This window comes from Haliotis cracherodii, unplaced genomic scaffold, assembly GCF_022045235.1.
Source record: "Haliotis cracherodii isolate W230 unplaced genomic scaffold, xgHalCrac1.p SCAF_22, whole genome shotgun sequence".
Taxonomy (NCBI): domain Eukaryota; kingdom Metazoa; phylum Mollusca; class Gastropoda; order Lepetellida; family Haliotidae; genus Haliotis; species Haliotis cracherodii.
The window spans coordinates 1,574,548-1,593,474 of NW_027266278.1; the positions used below are offsets into that span (position 1 = coordinate 1,574,548).

The window sequence follows — 18,927 nt, forward strand, 5'->3', positions numbered from 1 at the left end:
GGCATGGTATCTCAGTGAGCTAGCACTCTAAATCGGCATCAGTCCGGACTAGTACAAGCAGCCACACACACACACACACACACGTGCATACACATCGCTATGTAAGTGCAATAATTTTGGACGCGACGTTAAACCCAATTTCACATCACATCACCTCACCTTCAAGAAAATACTCAGCAATGGTGTCATTTTTGTGGCAGTGCCAATTATCTATTTTTAAAGAATTCGGGGACAATATTTTTTTTCCATAAAACACCAGACCATGACATCGGTAAAATATGACGTCACTGTCATTGACACAAGTCACATCATTGATGTTACGCAGCATATACAAGTCACATCATTGATGTTACGCAGCATATACAAGTCACATCATGGAAACAGTAAAAATCACCGTTTCATTCAGATCTTCGGATTCCAGTATTAATAAACCTTATTATCTAATTTCTGGCGTTATTTTTGGAATGCGAATAGTTCTCTTGTTTGTGAGACGCTTATCATTGACGATACAGAACCCAGCTTTTTGGAAAACAGTAAACGTAAAACTGAAAAAAGTTAATAACGTTCTTAGTTCAGGAAACCATTTGCCAGATATAACACACAGCATTCCGATAGGTGTCAAGCACAAACACTGAGCATAGAGTCATAACCCTAAGTGGTCGACTGTGAGCAATCAGTTGGAAGCTGCAAGATTAAAAGGACGTCGCCCAATGAGCTTCAGACATTCGCAGGCATCACACAACTATATAAAACAATAACGGTCATAGTTCACGAAACAATTTGCCTTTGCCAACAATTAGTCAATTTTTATAGTATGTCTCATAGACCCTAGAGAACATATTAAAAATGAATGTAACTGAAGTCTAGAATGAATTAGTAATTCTGAAATTAAGCGGCTCCATTTGGATTGTATCTAATATTTTGTAGATAAATATGTTTACGTAATTAAATATCCCCACGTGAAAAAGTAATATGTTTCACGCAACAACATGGTCAATATGCTTCAAAAAGCGGCGCGCGCGCCCCCCGACACACATTCACCCCTCATATGTGACGGCCGGTACGTGAGAGGGATCTTTTTATAGTGGGGGTGATTTTTTTCATGTGACACCGCACGAGATAGGTTTGTTTAGCCTTGGCCAAGTTTTCAGTTCAACTACGTACACCACCGTAACATGATATGGTATGATGAGCGAGATAGGACTCAGAGGTCGCAAGCTTAAAATGACCCCAAACTGAATCCTGCTCATCCCCTCGGCATATATTCAAGTATATATACCACGTTTATAATCTATAGTGTTCTACATTAGACCCGGGGATATTGTAACAGTTTTTACTATCTCTCCTTGTCTCCGGCGATAAATGTTTTTTCTATTATTAGTAGGCTGTGGGGTAGCCTAGTGGTTAAAGCGTTCGCCCGCCACGCTGAACGCACGGGTTTCATTCCCTACAAGGGTACAATGAATAAAGCCCTTTTGTAGAGTTTCCCCGTCTCGATGTTGCTCGAATATTGCAAACAGAACCGGCGTAAAACCATATTCACTCCGTTATAAGATATGATGATTTATACTTACATGTATGTGCACTAATGCTAATAGTTACTGATACCATGTTCACAACGAGACGACAATACAGACGCTTTGTTTCCTCTACGTCAAGATCTACACGAACATTAAACAGGGGGGTCGGGTAGTCTAGTGGTTAAAGCGTTCGCTCGTCACGCCGAAGACCCGGGTTCGGTTACCGACATGGGTACATGTGTGACGCCCGTTTCTTGTGTCTCCCGCTGTGATATTGTTGGAATATTGCTAAAAGCGGCGTAAAACCATACTCACTCACTCACTCACTGAACACGAACATTATTTACAGTGATGTTTTACAGTGTGACTGATTGTTACAATATAGGAATGAGAGGGACTTCCAACAGAGTATTGTTCAATTACCTTAAAAATACTCTCTAACTTCCATCGACTTTATGCCATCTCGAAATTAGTGTTGGTGAGCTACGAGATTATGTCACCGATTGGCAGGCAGATCCTGAGGCTTTGGGGCAGACTTCGAGTAATGTCGGTCGGGTTACAACATGTACGCAAACACATATAGAAAGAAGCGTATAATATTACGCGAACAAGGACTAATTGTTGTAAAGCCTCAGAACTCATATTAGATATTGGTGAATGTTTTAGAATTAAACCTACATTGCGTACTGAAATGTTTCTGATAGAAACGGGCGTAAAATCCCTCGATATTCCGCTTCCAAGTTCGTGTTCTCTGAGGGTGATTCAGGAACGATGTGATTTTACGATGGGTGAGTGAGAAGATGTTGTTTTATTCAACAGTCTGCAATGTTTCAGCTTTTTTAACGACGGCTTATAAAACAATCATTCTGGGCTAGAGAAAATTCAGGTTTGTCAAAGAACTTCATCGAAGATATCATGAGGTCCAATAATAGCCTGATGGGGATACTTTTTTTAATGGCGTCATAATATTGGTTTGTGGAAACTATTTTGATAATGTGAAAACATTATTTGTTGAAATTGAGACTAGATACATGTGAATTTGAAAGCTTAATTTCAAGCTGAAAGATGTTGTTTCTTAAAGGCCTTTGCAGAATTTGCGGATATGTAATGATAATCTCAGCATGTATATATTCAAATGTATATTTATAGACGCCATGTGAACTTATAGATGTCATAAAAAAAATTATCACAATTTTCAGCAATCTCATTAAAATCAGATCTTAGTTTTCGCTATCGCTAAGCAAAGTTCTGAGGACATCCCATTACGGGTCAGAACGACCTTTCGCGAACTTTGACCGACCACTGAATTGACTGACAAGAAAGCGACATTAGCCAATCAAAAGCCAGTTTTCTTGAGCTTTACGACACTAGTTTCAAACTGGCGATTACGCTTCGAAACATATTTTGACGTATGCTCGATCAAAAACATTAAATCTGATCAAAAGAACATTCTTGAATGGCTTATAGATTGCCTAGATTGTATGGATATAATCATAAAACCCGTAACTGTAGTTCGGAATGCCCTCTGTTAAATATTTCGAGGTTGCATGATCAGAAAACACACTCCAACTGTCACTTTCATGATCTGGTAAGCGACGCTCTGATTCGCTGGATTGCGGGTCGTTCTGACGTGTGCCGTAATGGGATGTCCTCAGATCTTTCTTTTAGCGATAGCGAGAACGAAGAGATCTGATTTTAATGAGATTGAATTTTCAGGATCCTATAATTTCAGTTCAATAATCACGACACATGATTCCATGCTGTCCCGAGAATGGCGAAATGACATTACAGTGTTTGGTATAATTGAAACATTATTAATTTAGCAATACATGTTCATGTTTTTGTTTGTATGATATGTTTTTGTAATGTACCAGAGATACTACAACACTATCCCCGGGTTTCTTGTTATCAACTGCAGTCAGCAATAGTTTTAGTTTAATATCACTAATAATTTCTCTTAAATAAGACCGTTGACTCATGTACATTGTTCAAACAGTGTTTTGTTTGTTTATTGTTTAATGCCGCACCCACCAATATTCCAGCTTCACGACGGCGGTCTAATAATAATCGAGTCTGTACCAGACAATCCAGTGACTGACATCATGAGCATCGATCCGTAGAGACCACATACCGTAGCCTTGCTCCACGACTGTACTGAAAGATAACTCCATGGATGTGTAGTAATTCTATCCCCCCAATAGGCAAGCCTAGATATGTGGACAGTCTACGGACTCCAGTCTCTTGTGGGGACAACTTGTTTTTTATTAATTACATAATCTAGAAATTATTGTTTAAATTAATAAGTATTGCCTTAGAGACTTGTGCATGGCTACATATACCAGCGTATGGTCTCTGATGCACGTGACTGAGATGAAACAACCCGGACACCGAGCCTGGCTTCAAGCCAGCATCGACTAATGGGGGACCTGTTCTGGCACGGAATCCCAACGTGTTGTTCAGGAGTGATGTCCTGTGTATTTGTATGTCACATTTATAAGACAGTTATGTGTTTTTTTATGACATGGGTTGAGCATTTTTAGATGAAAGACATTGGTGTTCTCGTAAAGGACATTTACGTTTAAAACAACTGTCAAAATATACAAGACGACGAGCACATTATGCATGTCAAGTGGGAGGTCACCAGTGCAGAACATATACATTGACCTGAACTTACACCACTCCAGCCAGTCACAAGATGATTTTTACTGTGGAATCGAGATAAGATTAATCATAAAGTTAGTTTGATTAATTTTGCAACATACAAAAAGTAATGATGTAGAAACCACATATTTTGAAATATGCAATAAGTATATACGATTTACGTTCATCATATGAATAAATTAGGGAACATATTGTTCTATACAATGATATATTATGACAAAAACTAAATATCTAAATTCTTTCTTCCGTAAATGTTTTATTTCAATTTGTTTTTTAGCGAGGAAATTTGAGAGAAATGTCTCAGCAGGTGCCCGTTAATGAAAACTTGCAGCCAATCAGCGTACAGCTACTGTCATGAACCGGAAGCTGTCGAGCAGTCATGGCGAAAACAAACTTCCGTGATGCTGAGGATCTGGTTGTTTACATTCCGTCACACGAAGAGAATGTCAGTATCGATTTGTTGAACTATTCTTGAGTGTAATAGCTCAGTCGTTACATGAATATACATGGTGACAGCAGAGAGGTGTGTAAATGACAGTTTGTCTCTGAGGTGTGTTCTTACCTGTAAGGTATTTAGTGTTTTACGTATCATCGATCACGTGCCTTGTCATTAAGTAATGCAAGCAATGTGTCTTCTTTCTGTTGCCAGCTCTATGTTGTACACATATTCAGATACATGTGCATTTCTTGTATATAATAACTTGACGTGTAGACTATGTAATGTATTCGGCTTGTTCCATTTGGCCTCAAAATGGAGATCACTACCAGTTGATTTTGATTACCTGTCTTATACATCAGCGTTTGACTTTTCAAATTACTGTTACCTAATACGTTTGTTATGCCCCTTGGCGTTTTAAACACGGGTGATCGCCGTTGATAGTGTTTGTCATGAGAAAGCGCGTCCCATGTTAAAAGCTGACAGCCTGATATTGTTAATTATCTGGTACAGATAATTAAGTTTACGCTTGAGTTGTTTTTATCATAAGGATGAATAGTTTTTTCGTCAATCATCAAAGATTAATATTATTTTGTTCCAAAACATTTTTGTTGATACAATAAAAAATGCTTTTCAGTAGGCAGGTTTTGGAGCAAGGCTTGACTAAATTTGCAATCTTAGAAATTTTGAACGTTTTTGATCAGGTGATAGTGAATACTGATCGGTTTTACCGATCCTGGAGCAAATATGTCCATTATAGCCCATGCAAGTCTATGATGTGAATACTTGGCACTTTTTGTAGAAACTACTTTTATTCTTAAATTGTCACAATGTTTCAGAGCTACTTCTTGCTCTGAGACATCGTGACAAAGAATATAAGAAGTTGCTATCTGTAAAAAGTGTGTTCTTCCAACTTATAAATGCCTGAAATCCATGATGCTGGTGAAGTCTTGATTATTGCAGTTTCTGAAAATGAAGAGAGTCTCAGGGCTCCTTTTTATTTTTATTTTTTTAAATAATTTAACAACTCACTTTTTCAGTTAAATATTTAGACGTTAGTCAAAGTTAATACTTACAATACTACATGTATTTAGATTAATCTGTCACCAACTGATTGCCCTAGATACACGAGACAATCCATGGCACCAGAGACCATTCTGTGTTAGGGTCTCTGATGGCACTAATCATGCTAATTACAGCAAGGCACTAATTACAAATTTACAGCACCAGGGGTGGTGGGAAAGCCTAGTGGGTTGAGTGTTCATTCGTCACGCTGAAGGCCTGGGTTTGATGCCCCACAAGGGCACAATGTGGGAAACCCATTTCTGGTGTCCCCTTTTATGATTGTGCTGGTTTATTGCTGAAGGTGTTGTAAACCCAATTCACTCACTAAAACCGCATCAAGATTAAGACTGGCGTTGAACCAATACATAACAAAGCTATAGCTTGTTGAGTGATTTTTGAAAACTTACTTTTCGTGTTAACATTTCTCTTTTAAGTTACATTTAATGTCATAGTGTTGTCTGGTTTACTCAGCTGACATCATTCTTTGTCTGATAATAAAGGGAGGTTTCCATTTCATCATTCTTATTTGGATGAAAGTTGTTCCGCTCAGTAGGGAGATTATATTTTAGAACAATGTGGATTTTTAAAAATGAGTTAAAAAAATAAGTTTAAAAAGTCTGATACTCCGGCTCAGGGTGTAAAACCTACCACGGGACGCGTGACCACATGTACCCAGGGGAGGTCGGGTAGCCTAGTGGTTAAAGCGTTTATCGTCATGCCGAAGACCCGGGTTCAATTCCCCACATGGGTACAATGTGTGAAGCCCATTTCTGGTGTCCCCCGCCGTGATATTGCTGGAATATTGCTAAAAGCAGCTTAAAACCATACTCACTCACTCACTCACTCCCACATATACCCGAAGTGATACCGCTACAATTTATCTTTCCGACATGTTTTAATCTGCCATTGGAAAGAATTAAAACAAATTCAAATTTGATTGAAAACATTTGTTTGATTGAGCTGAGGTTAATTTGGGCTATGTCACGTCACTTTCATTGACTTGGAAAAAGCATGCAGCCTATTGCTTCGAAGCGGGTGGATTTATACTCCCACTCAGAAATTTATGGTATGGAGGTATAACAATTGTTGTTGTTTTTATTTTTTGGTTGATTTTTTTTCCAAGGTCGGCTCACTGCTTGGCTCAGAATGGGGTTAATAGAATATGTTAAAATACAGCATGGTATCTCAGTGGGCAAAAACTATATTGAATTAGTCTGGATTAATAGAACCAGCCACACGCATGCATGCAAGGTGCATGCAATTTGCGATATAAAAGTTATAACCTTGAACGCGATGTTAAACACTATTTCCCCTCAGCACATACCTTGATAGTAAGATGTCAATTCCATATATGTCTTGATAGTAAGATGACTATATTATACATGTCTCAACTGTAAGCTGGCGATACGATCATCTTGATAGTAAGCTGGCTATTGGTGACATTCGCCACATTAGGAGAGATATTCCATCAAAGAGAAAGAAAACACATGCAACACATTTTATTTTTGTTATTGAGTTGGAATTAATTAATGAAACGTTTGCTTCTGACAGCATGTAGTTATACACCCGAACATTGAAATTAGTTTTGGGGAAGGTAGCAATATTTTGTTTGCATTTGGATTTCAGGAAGCTTTTCCGTTTCTGAGGAAATACAGATGAAAATTCAATTTTATTGAAATGATTTAGAATACCACTGAAATACCCAGGATAATCTGGGGCTGGCTGCAAGTGGATCATAGTCTACAGCTCAAAGAGAATGAAAGAAAAGTTTTGTTATCTTGACATCTAAAAACTGAACTCACAGAAGCTGGGCTGACCTGACATGAACCATTCATAGTGGTGTGGTAAATAGCATGGGGGTCAGACTGGCTTATCACCCCACTGTGGAGTACTTTATCCGGCTAATGTGAGAGCACTGCTCAATGTTGGCATCACCTCCCAAGTCAAATGTGAGGGCATCTCTGAATCTTGAAATGTTGATGTTACAGTCATATAGATACTACTTGAGCCATGACTAATCTTGGTCGAGTCATGTTGAAGGGAGATTGAAAACAGACTTGGGATTCATCAGTGGTTCCTGATGCCCGTTTCAAAATGAGACTTGTCTTGAACATGATTTAGTTCATTTCACAGCATGACTGGAAAGAGTCTGCGGAACGCCCAAGTGATGAAGGTTTTCTATTTTTTTTTAAGTTTGTTTTTTATTTTGTTTTAGTGTTGAAGATGATAATATTAGTTCCGGTATGAGTATGAATGTAATCTTCGCTTATTGTCTCAGCTTTTTCACTCACTCACTCACTCACTCACTCACAATTAGTCTTCAGCAACCCATAAGAAGGGACATACAGAATCGGGTGGTCCGGCCTGCTGACTTGTTATTATAGACTCTGTTATTTACACACCGCCATCATATTGCTGAGTACGAGTTAAATAAACAAACAAACATTGTCACGAAAGAGATAGGGCTGCCATTTAGCTGAGCCAAGTCTCCTTTTAACATGGTAATGAATGAGGATGGGAATTTTTGCCAAAAAAATCAAATAAAGTAAAATTTATTTTATTTCTTTCAGAAAATAATAGGATCAAAATAAGTTTGCAAAATATATTGGGAAACCCATCGTGAATACTTCAAAGGGTTTGTATTCACTACTTGTGGAACGTAGTGGCTGCATGGCTGGCGAAGTATGGCGATATGTGAGTCAGTAACATGAACTCCTGTAGTCAGCTGGTAGTAGACTTGCACAAGTTTCTAAGGCAATAATTATTAGTTTAAATCATAATTTCTAGATTATGTAAATAATAAGAACAAGTTGTCCCAATAAGAGACTGGAGTCCTTAGTACTGTCCATATATCTAGACTTGTCTATTTGGAGGGTAGAATTACTACACATCCATGGACTTTTCTTTCAATAAGCCTTGGAGCAAGGCTATGGTGCATTTGATAACCCACTTTTGTAGATCACATGTGTGTGTAACAGCTGCGAACACTGCAGTGCAAACGGATAATTGATCTAGTATTGATTCAACCTAGCATAGCTTGATTTTGAACAATTGGAATGCATGTACATGGCTTGTCTAGATGTTGTTGTTGCATTAAGTATTTAAGAGGTCGCCTTCTGCCTAAACAATTTCTGCTGACCTATCCCTCTTTGGGACTCCTGTGTGTGAGAAGGGTACACATATCTATTGTGAGTTCGGTGTTCACATAATTTCTGTTTTTGTATTGATATGATTTCAATTTTCTTATCTTGATATGATTTCATTTTTATCCTTGGCTGCTCTGTTTATATACGTTCGAGTAGCTGTCCATCTCTCAGAAATAGAGTTAGTTTGGCCTTCACTATTGCATCTCTTGGCTTTAGGAGATCTATGACAGATAGCGGATCTAACTGCAATTCTTGTTTTAACCTAGCCCGGGCTTGGGCATGGTCTTGACATTCTAGTAACACGTGATCAATGGTTTCAGCCTGATTGCAAGATGAACAAACCTTGTCATAGTGCTTTTTGTGACCGAGTTTGAGGCGTGAGATAGCAATTTTAATTTTCCTTTCATTTGAGTATGAGTTTGGCTTTTGTTGGACAATGGGTTGAATTTTGTATAGCCATCTGCCGATCTTACTTGCGTTCCATTGGGCTTGCCATCTTTCTGCTATGGAGGCTTTGATTTTGCTTTTTATCTCTAGTTTACTAAAGGGTATAGGCTTGTCTGGAGTGGCATTTGCTTGAGAACTCCCCTAATTTCTATAAGGCCTTCCACATTCTGTTATCTCATCTCATCTCATCTCATCTCCAGCAAGGGAGTGTGAGTGAAATGTTCTTTTTTTAAACATCAAAAATTATTTATTACTAATTGTGTTATAACTTATTTTATGACATTTTGAAGTTTAGAACACTTAAGTCTTTAAATTAATCAATGATATAGATTGAGTTGTTTTGCTTCAAAAACGTTTTTTGGATAAATATAGCTGAAGAAAGGTCATGCTGACCTGGGTTTTGTATGAGCATGCAGTGGTAGGAGTATTTATTTTTATCACGATGGGGCATAAATTTCCACAGCGGTATGGAAAATTGGGATAAGAAATGTTTTACTATTTCACATCAGAGTGAAAATTCAGGGCCGACAGGAGATGGGAAATACAGATAAATATACTGATGGCCTAGCATATGTGCAGGAGTTGTTCATGGATTTATCTAGACGTTCTACATGTCCTAGGAGGTTGAAAATAATAATAATCCCAGATCTAGGTTTTTTGTTATATTGGTGTTGAGCATTTCGAATATCAATTCATGATCACAGTATTTGTTCAGAGGGACAAAATATTTTTCAGTTTTTTAGGATATTTGAAATATGTTTATCTCCAAAATTACATTGATAGGATATACTGAAAATCGTGAAATTAATGCGTCTCCAAAAGAATGCGACCGCTGGTCCCTAGCCAAAAATGCAACACCCGCTCCTCTCAAGCATTAGTTGATTTATGTCTAAAGAAAACGTCCTCTGTCGGGTTTACAGGAGAATCCTCCCCTTAATCCAACCTTACAATAATCCAATCACAAATAGCACCGCTTATTATATCAGCGCTGAGTAGAATACTTCCATTAAAACAATACATGCGCGCTGGCTCGTGTCAGCTTTTGAAGCGGTCGCAAAGAACAAAGGTACCGTCTTTTGCATGGGTGGCGTCTGTCTGGACTTGCAGGTGTAATGACATAAGTGAGTAGAACTCTTGTCTTGACCCCAGCAGCGACAATTCACAGGATGTAAATAGTTTATATACTTGTTACAAGTTCCTCTCAATAAACAGTGGTGTGGAATACATAGTTGTTTGTTTTCAGCGCATGTCTAAGTTGATATTTCTGCTATCCAAAATGTCTTATCGTTTATAAAAATGCGATGTTTAATACTGCGAGCAAAGACCACTTGCATTTTTCGGATTTAATTCACGCACGCGTTAATTTCAAGATTTACAGTATCTGACAATTAAACCACCTACAAAGGATTTAAAAGTCATAATTTGAACACAGGTGAATATTTGCTGGTTACATTAAAATCAGTTTCCTCTTCCCTTTGGCAGGAAAATGTTTTGAGAAGTGGAGAAGCGTTTAAACCCTGAACCCCTGTAGCTATGTAGTCAGTGTTCCACAAATGGATTTGTAGTAATGTATCAGGAACTTCTGACCTTTATGTCCGACTGACAGTGTCGGGGAGGTCTGTTTTGACTAGGGCATGTCCTTGACCTTTACCTGACACAAGGTCGTCTGAAACGTCTTGCCAAAGGTCAGAGAAGCCAATTGGACTGAGAGGATTAGTGTCGACTCCAGTGCATATTTCTTGTACGAATTGAGACTCCAGGGCGTGATATTTGTTTCAGTGAAGCTATTTTTATACATGTATTATGTGTATTAATAGAAAATGTTTCATGTCTATACCCAGTCCTCAAGGTTGCGACTATAACGGTCGCCAATGCGACCTAAATTTCAATTTGTCTAGTGTCTAAAATTCAGAGGTAGCCAAATGACTCCGTTGGCGACTAAATTCTATTGTAGACACAAAAATAAACATGTCTGCTACTAATTGTACCTGCAAATAATTCTTCCTAAAGTCAACCGAAATACATAAATCTTAATGTAATTAGTATTTTATGTTAGTTTATAGTTTATTGGATAAGCAAGGATATACCCATATAATCTAGTAACATGAATTGCATCATTGTTCGAGTCACAAATAACAAAACTCAAGTACAGTTTCCACTAATATACAATTTCAAGACTAGTGCGATGACTTGTACATATAAAAGTTACTTGATAAAAGATAATTTCAAATGCTTTTGGCTACCTACAATATTGGCTTGACTCCTTCATTTTACCACTGGTTACCTGGAAAAAAATACTTGTAGCCATTGAGGCCTGTTTCATGTCTATATTATGTATACTACTCAAGATTAGTTACAGGTCATGACCATCTTCCCAAGGCAAGGGCATTAACTGACTGTTGTTGCCTTTGTTATTGTTTTTTCTCCTGGATGATATAGCAGAAATCTAGAGTAATTTGCGACCTGTGCAGCACCATTCGTACCCACATATGTCACTTTGGTGAAAGTATACGGGTGTATGGTCACATTGATCAACAAAACGAAATACAGTTTGGGAAATAATAAGGAATTCTAGGTATCTTTGTGGGTAGCATCGGTAATGGGGACTAAGTTTTGATAAGTCTATCATGGAACTGTTCTAGGTGAACAATACCTTCCAAATGACGTGCTGGTTTTCTTGGGGAATTAGTCAGCAAAGAGCCAGAGTCACAGGAGACTAATCACAATTTTATTTACAAGAACAATTAACAATTTACAATATACTTAGAAATAACTGAGGGTGCCACAGAGAGTCGGTACACACTCTGGGCTGTGGGAGAGAGGTCTGCTTGGTAAGAGAGTCAAACCCCTTCTCTGCTAGAACTTGGCTACAGTATGTATTTAATGAAAGTTTGAACAATAGAAAGGAATGTGATTGGTTGATACACGATTGGTTGTGTCCTAAGCTAAATGGATGGCTAGACAGAGGGGAATACTAAATCCTGTTAATCCTGTTGGACTGGCACTAATCTTGTTGACATATTTACTAGATGCTTTGAAAGAGATTAGGGTGTCACTATAGATGAGCTTGTGTGGGGCTAATCCTTAATGCCCTATAGACGAGCTTGTATGGGGGCTAATCCTTAATGCACTATAGACGAGCTTGTATGGGGGCTAATCCTTAATGAGTCTTAATTGAAGTAATGTTATTCTAATATACCCCGGTAGGTGATGACAGATATACTTAAATAAATATCCTTTGTCTGGGAGATGGGATCTTGATACCTTAGGCTAGCAACCATCTAAAAAGCTATAACTGAAACTACTGATATTTTATATATGCATTTTAGCTGATGATAATTATTACTTGCTAAACTACAATTATATGAAATGGTGTATAAATATTACACCATGATAACTCATAAAAGCACTTGATGTAGATCTAATTATTATAAGATAACTTAGTATAAATGTTAACCATGATAACTCACTTGCTTGGTAATTGTGCGATTTTCGTTTACACTATTTTGACTTGCAACACAAAGTAAATATTTCACCTGAGCATTGCTCATTTTATCGTGTTTATATTTTTACAGTCAAAATGTGCAAAAGTTTCACTGAAGAAATTTATCAAACGCCTAAATATTCAGTTATTTTACAAATTGACTGAAAAATATATCCATCTGTATTATTATGATAACAAATTCCAAACATTTTTATGTTTAATATCATCACCATGAGACTGAAAATGGTAGGATTAAAAGTTCATTTCTGTATCGTTTGGCTTCTTATCCCTAGGATAATTAATCTATTGTAATGTTTTTAACCCTTTTGATCGTCTTAATCATTTTCAGTCAGTTTGTAAAATGACTAAAATATTTAGACATTTCATAAATTGCCTGAATGAATCACATTTTACACATTGACTGTAACATATACATGCTTACAAAGGAAAATAATTGTGAAAACAACGTCTATCGCGCATCGAAGAACTTCCCAACCAAGACGTTGAGGAACAAGAATGATTCTGTTCAATGCTACAGCAAATGAAGGAAAACAAAATGCATATATCTTAATTACAACCTACCACATTTATGTGCATAATCGTAGGCAGCTTCCTTGTTCGAGGAATGTATCTGTGAATATTCACACAAAGGAATAATATCCCACACATCTGCAGCTGTACAAAGAAACGTATTCGATGTCACGTGTCTCTAACAATCAAATATTCTGAAAAATATACGTTGTTTCAGGATATTAAAACCCGTGTTCATTTCTCAACTGATCACTTAGATTGTTTCAGGTGTTTCACATAGGTGTCAAGTCTCAAAGGTCGGCTGAGAAAGCCCACATGACAACTATTTTCATAACTTCCACGGTTCCGAAAAAAATCCATTGAGTTAGATGACAATGAGCAATCAATCAACATATTATCGGTTAACCCTTTGAACAAAGTATGTTGTTTTTACATCGGCACTTCACGCCATGATATGAGTATATTCCCTTTGCTTTAGTAAACCTACACATTTAAACACTTACTTTTGACATATCCACTGTGCAAGATAACAATGATTAATCAATCAACATATTTTCTGTTGATCCTTTGATGGCTAGGAACGATCTGTTGATTTACAAAAAAAGTAAATGAACTGATCATTCACCTCTTGCTGGGCTGCCACGTGCATATTACATAACACACATTTCACCTCGCTTCAAACCTGGATTTAGATTGAATAATTACCCCAGACACAAGAAATGCCAAATGAGAACCTTTATCAGGTAATCTGAGTGGTGCTACCACTAATTATACCTGTAATGAATTAATTAACTGAGCATCAAGTGAATGACGACAAATACACATGTGTAGGGTTATACCAGAAAACATGGATGTCAACAAGGGAACATATTATCCACGGAATCCGAAATCTAAAAAAGCTTTCACTGTGGGGATACGTTTTATATTATTAAACTAGAACCATCAGGGGTATTTCCAAATAATCACATCCGATGATGAGGCTCCGCCGCTCATTTTGTCTGTTTGTTTAGCCGAGAAGAGGCCAGAGATTAGTGCCCCTTTAATGAGTCTATGCATAGTCCAATAAAATTTGCGTAATGAACTAGACATTTAGGTCGTAAACAACATGGATTTCAACGTGCAGATTTCAGCCGACTGCAGGATTTGCAAAGCATGTGTACTGCCAACTGGACATTGACGCATATTTTGCAAATCTTTTCATGTTTTTAATCAAGGTGTTCAAGCGATTTGATGCACTTCACGAGTAAGACCCATTTTATGACAATAAGGTCTTGATTAGCGATCAGGTCGTCTTAGACTAGGCTCTGCCCTTTATTTTGAAGCAAATTCAAGTTTTATGAGAGATTGGTCAATATGAGGGACAAAGAAGGGACATAACTCATAAAAGCCACTGGTGGCACTAAGATCGAGTCTGGAAATCTACAGTCAGTTAACTCCCTTGCCTCAGGAAGTTCGGTCATGGTAGATTAACTGTAGTCCTGTGAAAAAATCAGGTATTTATTTATCTTCTTCTTAGGAGTAATTTATCAAAGGATGAATTTTTATCTGACAATCGTTGAGGATCATTGTTAACATGATTGAAGGTGTAGTGAGTGAGTGAGGGTTGTGTTTTACTCTCAGCAATACTCCAGCCATATTACCCCTAATCTCATCCACTGCGCTTGGAATTAGCGGACTGTTATGACTGGCTTCGTTGCACCGGGGCTTTCAAGTGATGATACGATACATGATACGTTTTTTTCTGTATCGATACAAGACAATACACTTGCTAAAACTTAGTACTCGTTTACTGAACCCCACCCCCACCTTAGTATGGTTGTAAGTCAAATATTGCACCATTATTAATGATAATTAATAACAAATATTCCAGGCATTTTACAGCATGAACAGTTTAGAGAATAACTTAACAATGATCATGTACTTAATAGTTAACAATTTGTTCATGTGAAGTTTACACAATATACTTTTTCATTGGTCGAGAGTTCGGTCACATGACCTTGAAACTGATGTTCATTAGTATTTGAACATTGATCATGCAATTGGGATACAATGACATGCATCAACCAAGTCAGTGATAGCATGTCGTCATGCCCCAATGTTGTCTTTCACAATATCAATAACTGGATTGTCTGGTCCAGACTGAATTATTTACAGCCCGTCCTTGCTAAGAGTGGTGTTACACAACAGACAAACAAACAAATACTATGAGATAAAGAAATATTAAATATTGCACTTTTACCAATTCCATAGTGAAAGCGGGACAACTGTCGATCCTAGTCCAGGGTCTAGATATATTAATACACCAGGTGATCAACAGGTGGAGTAGCCCTGAAATGTCGTTTCAAACAATAAAGAAGTTATCCATGACAGTTTCAATTATTTCTTGAACATTTCTATAACATTGTTTGTTTGTTTGTTTGTTGTTTAACGCCACACTGAGCAATATTCAAGCTTTATGATGGCGGTCTGTAAATGATCAAGTCTGGTCAGACAATCTGGTGATTGACATCATGAACATCGATCCACGCAGTTGGGATACGATGACATGTATCAAGCAAGTCAGGGAGTCTGACCACCCGATCCTGTTAGTCGCCTCTTACAATAAGCATAGTCGCCATTTGTGGCAAGCATGGCTTGCTCTACCAGGATCTTCACGGGTCTGCAATTAGAAGCATGGAGCACAGTCATTTAAACATACGTCCTTGATCATTGTTAACTTGGATTGACCAATTTATTCCCTAAGCTAAATTCTCACATCATGTAGATTGCTTGTTTTTACTTACAGTAAACAATGGTAAATCAAATGGCCATGTTTGTTTTCAGATAATTGGAACAATCCAGAAACCATGGGCTCCAGTACTCTACCCTTTAGAAAGTTCTTGAAGAAAAGAACAAAACTTTTGCAAGTCCAAGATGGCCGATGTAGGCTCGATGAACATTGAAGAAGGCCAAACTTTGCAGAGACCACCTAGCTTATCCCTCGACCCCAACAACACAAGCAGCATGGATGCCAACCCCTACGACGACGCATCAAGTGGCGGCTTTTACACACTTGACGACATCGACATTGGCGAGACAAGCACTGATGACATCAACGTCGGGGAAACAAGCCTGGATGATGTTTACAGCGACTGTGTCACAACGTTGTTGGAAGCTGTTCCTGATGCCGACCTCGACAGGAGTATAGAGAGCTCGGTCAACACAATAGTAGATGTTACAGAAGTGAGTAATACCCCCTTGAACAATAACACAAAGGTTGAGGGGAAGTCTCCTGATAGGCAAGCTCCCCCACCGGTCTATTTCGAGCTGGAGACAGTGAGTGACAGGCAGGACAGTGTTATAACACCAGACATGCAGCCCTCTGTACAAGAAATCACTCAGGCGTTCGAAGCCCTGAGTGGAGATCACCCGGTCCAAGGCTTAAAGAAACAGACCTTGGATGATGATTTCACACCTGTACTCCATGATATTCCCCCATCCGAGAACCCGTTTGAAGGATTCGAGGTCGTTGACGATACTCCACCAGTGTACGAGCATGGGAAACCGAAATCAGGGGAGACAACTGATACTGTCGGTGACCAAACCATGGGGATTTCGCATTCGGGTACAGGAGAAGCTAATGGTGAGATATCGGAGAGGATATTGTCTGAACCGATTTATGACGTTGTGCCGTCTCGGGATTCATCTGAGAGGGGCTCGGGTCATTCATATATGAGTCTGTTGCCCGAAGAACCAATATACGAAGTTGTGTGTCATGACACAACTGCTAATGGTCAGACTGGGTCAAAGGTGAAAGGACAGTGTAAAGGTGGTAGTCATGGCGACATACCAGCTCCACCCCCAGGCCTTGGTAGTGTTTATTCAGTTGCAAAGGGAGCAGTAGACAAATCTCAAAATCAAACAAACTTGCCGTCAAATTTAGCCAAGGGTGCAGCAACGAGCAGCATGTATGACATGGCTAAGCCGATTCCTGCTGGGTTTGCTGCTGAGAGTGTCTTGACCCGCGACGATTTCATGGTTCGGTCGCACCCGCCTGGGTTTGTGGCCTGCAAGCAGGGTTCAGGACGGCCGTACTCGGTCCACTTCTTGGAGAACGCCGGTGCAGCTCGGAAGGGCTTGAAGACACCACCTAAAGCGTTAGAGGATGGAGATTATGATAGGCTGAAATTCCGGAGATTCAATTCCAAAAAATTGAAGAGTCGTAGTCAATTCTACATTGGATATAACGGGGAAGATGACACGGTGCTTGAAGGTAAGATGAGATGACTGTGAGAACAGCCTTAAGACAATGTTAATGTTTGATTTTATAGCTAAAATGGATATAATTATCATTAAACCATGTTATCAGAAATGAGCGGGCCACTGTAACTTGATAATGCCCTCATATTGCTTGACAAAGTCTTTTCAACTACCCTCCTTCATCGGGCAGTTAATGGAAGACCTCGGTGCTTCTGCAAATGATAATGCCTTGAAAAATAGCGTTACCTGGTTACCCTTATAATATACTCACTGCCAACAGAAACGCTAATACCATACATTTTGCTTAATATATGAAGACTTACTCATGTTCTAGAGATATTAGATTGGTCGATACACAAACGAACATACTGGTATGTTGTGTGAACCTAATCTCATGAATGCATCACATGTGACGTGACACGAGACGCACCATTTGTCTCGTGCAGGATTAGCGTGTAAAGTTTGGAAATCACATGCAGCATATCATGATAAGAATAAAGACGCTGTGGTAACACTTGACTGATTGTTAGTTTTGTCATTAAGTGGTACACATTGGAAACATCTCTTCTTAACGTACATACTTCTCTATATGATTCTATGGTTCATTTCTTTTGGCGGTGAGTATATATGATATATTGCATGAGTTTTACACTAAAAGATGAATGCTCAAGTAGTTATTTCCTAGTAACGAGGGACGGCTCTGAGAAGGGTTGGAGTAGTGGTGATGCCACCGTTGCCATGGTTACAGGAATCCTTTACCTGCTGGATATGAGGATTTGATGGCTTTCTTCATCAGCATTCTTTCTAGAGGGCGTTGTTTTCAACAATGACACCTTAATTATCTTCTACATGCTGCAGTTTAGTTTCGAAAATAAAAGAATCGTGTGTCGACACATACATTATTATAGGACATTAACATTCGTCCTTGTGCTTCGTTTACGGTAATAAGCATGTGTAGGTTATGAAGCAAGCTCCATCACAGTGTGTGACACCTTCATGTTTGTAAATATGTTCAAAGAAAGAATTGTAAATACCTTTTATCAAACATGGATGTCTAATTTAAATGCAAGTAGCAGATATGATGTGTAAAGATCATTCAAATCCTTACTGGAGCCTGAAAAATATTTAAGTGTTCTTTGTAATTTAAATCTTCGTTCAACATTCACACGTTTTCCAATGGGACTGAGTGATATTAGAGTAAATACCGGAAGAAGACAAACTACGTTAAAATCTATGCGTTTGTGTCCATTATGTGATATGGGTGTTGAGGACGAATTTCATGTACTTTTTATTTGTGAGTTTTACATGTTTACCAAGATATCGGAAAACGTTTTATACCCGCTAAATACCTTAAACAGCAATGTACCACATCCCTTATATCACTTATGTCTAATCAAT

At 38.4% G+C, this 18,927-nt stretch overlaps 1 protein-coding gene across 3 annotated transcripts in view; it reads left to right on the forward strand.

Annotated features, from left to right (window-relative positions):
• The first annotated feature begins 4,549 nt into the window (after positions 1–4,549).
• The window catches only part of LOC139471388 (rho guanine nucleotide exchange factor 10-like protein), a 60,261-nt gene continuing 45,883 nt past the window's right edge, over positions 4,550–18,927 (forward strand). For 2 of the 3 annotated variants that reach the window (XR_011653835.1, XM_071253750.1), the window contains exons 1-2: positions 4,556–4,704; positions 16,114–17,542. Coding sequence is in view for 2 of the 3 variants with exons in the window: in XM_071253750.1 (XP_071109851.1) it covers positions 16,204–17,542 (1,339 nt within the window). In the remaining variant the exon portion in view is untranslated. Of the gene's footprint in view, positions 4,705–16,113; positions 17,543–18,927 lie in introns of all 3 variants that reach the window. The other variant, XM_071253751.1, reaches the window with a different exon arrangement.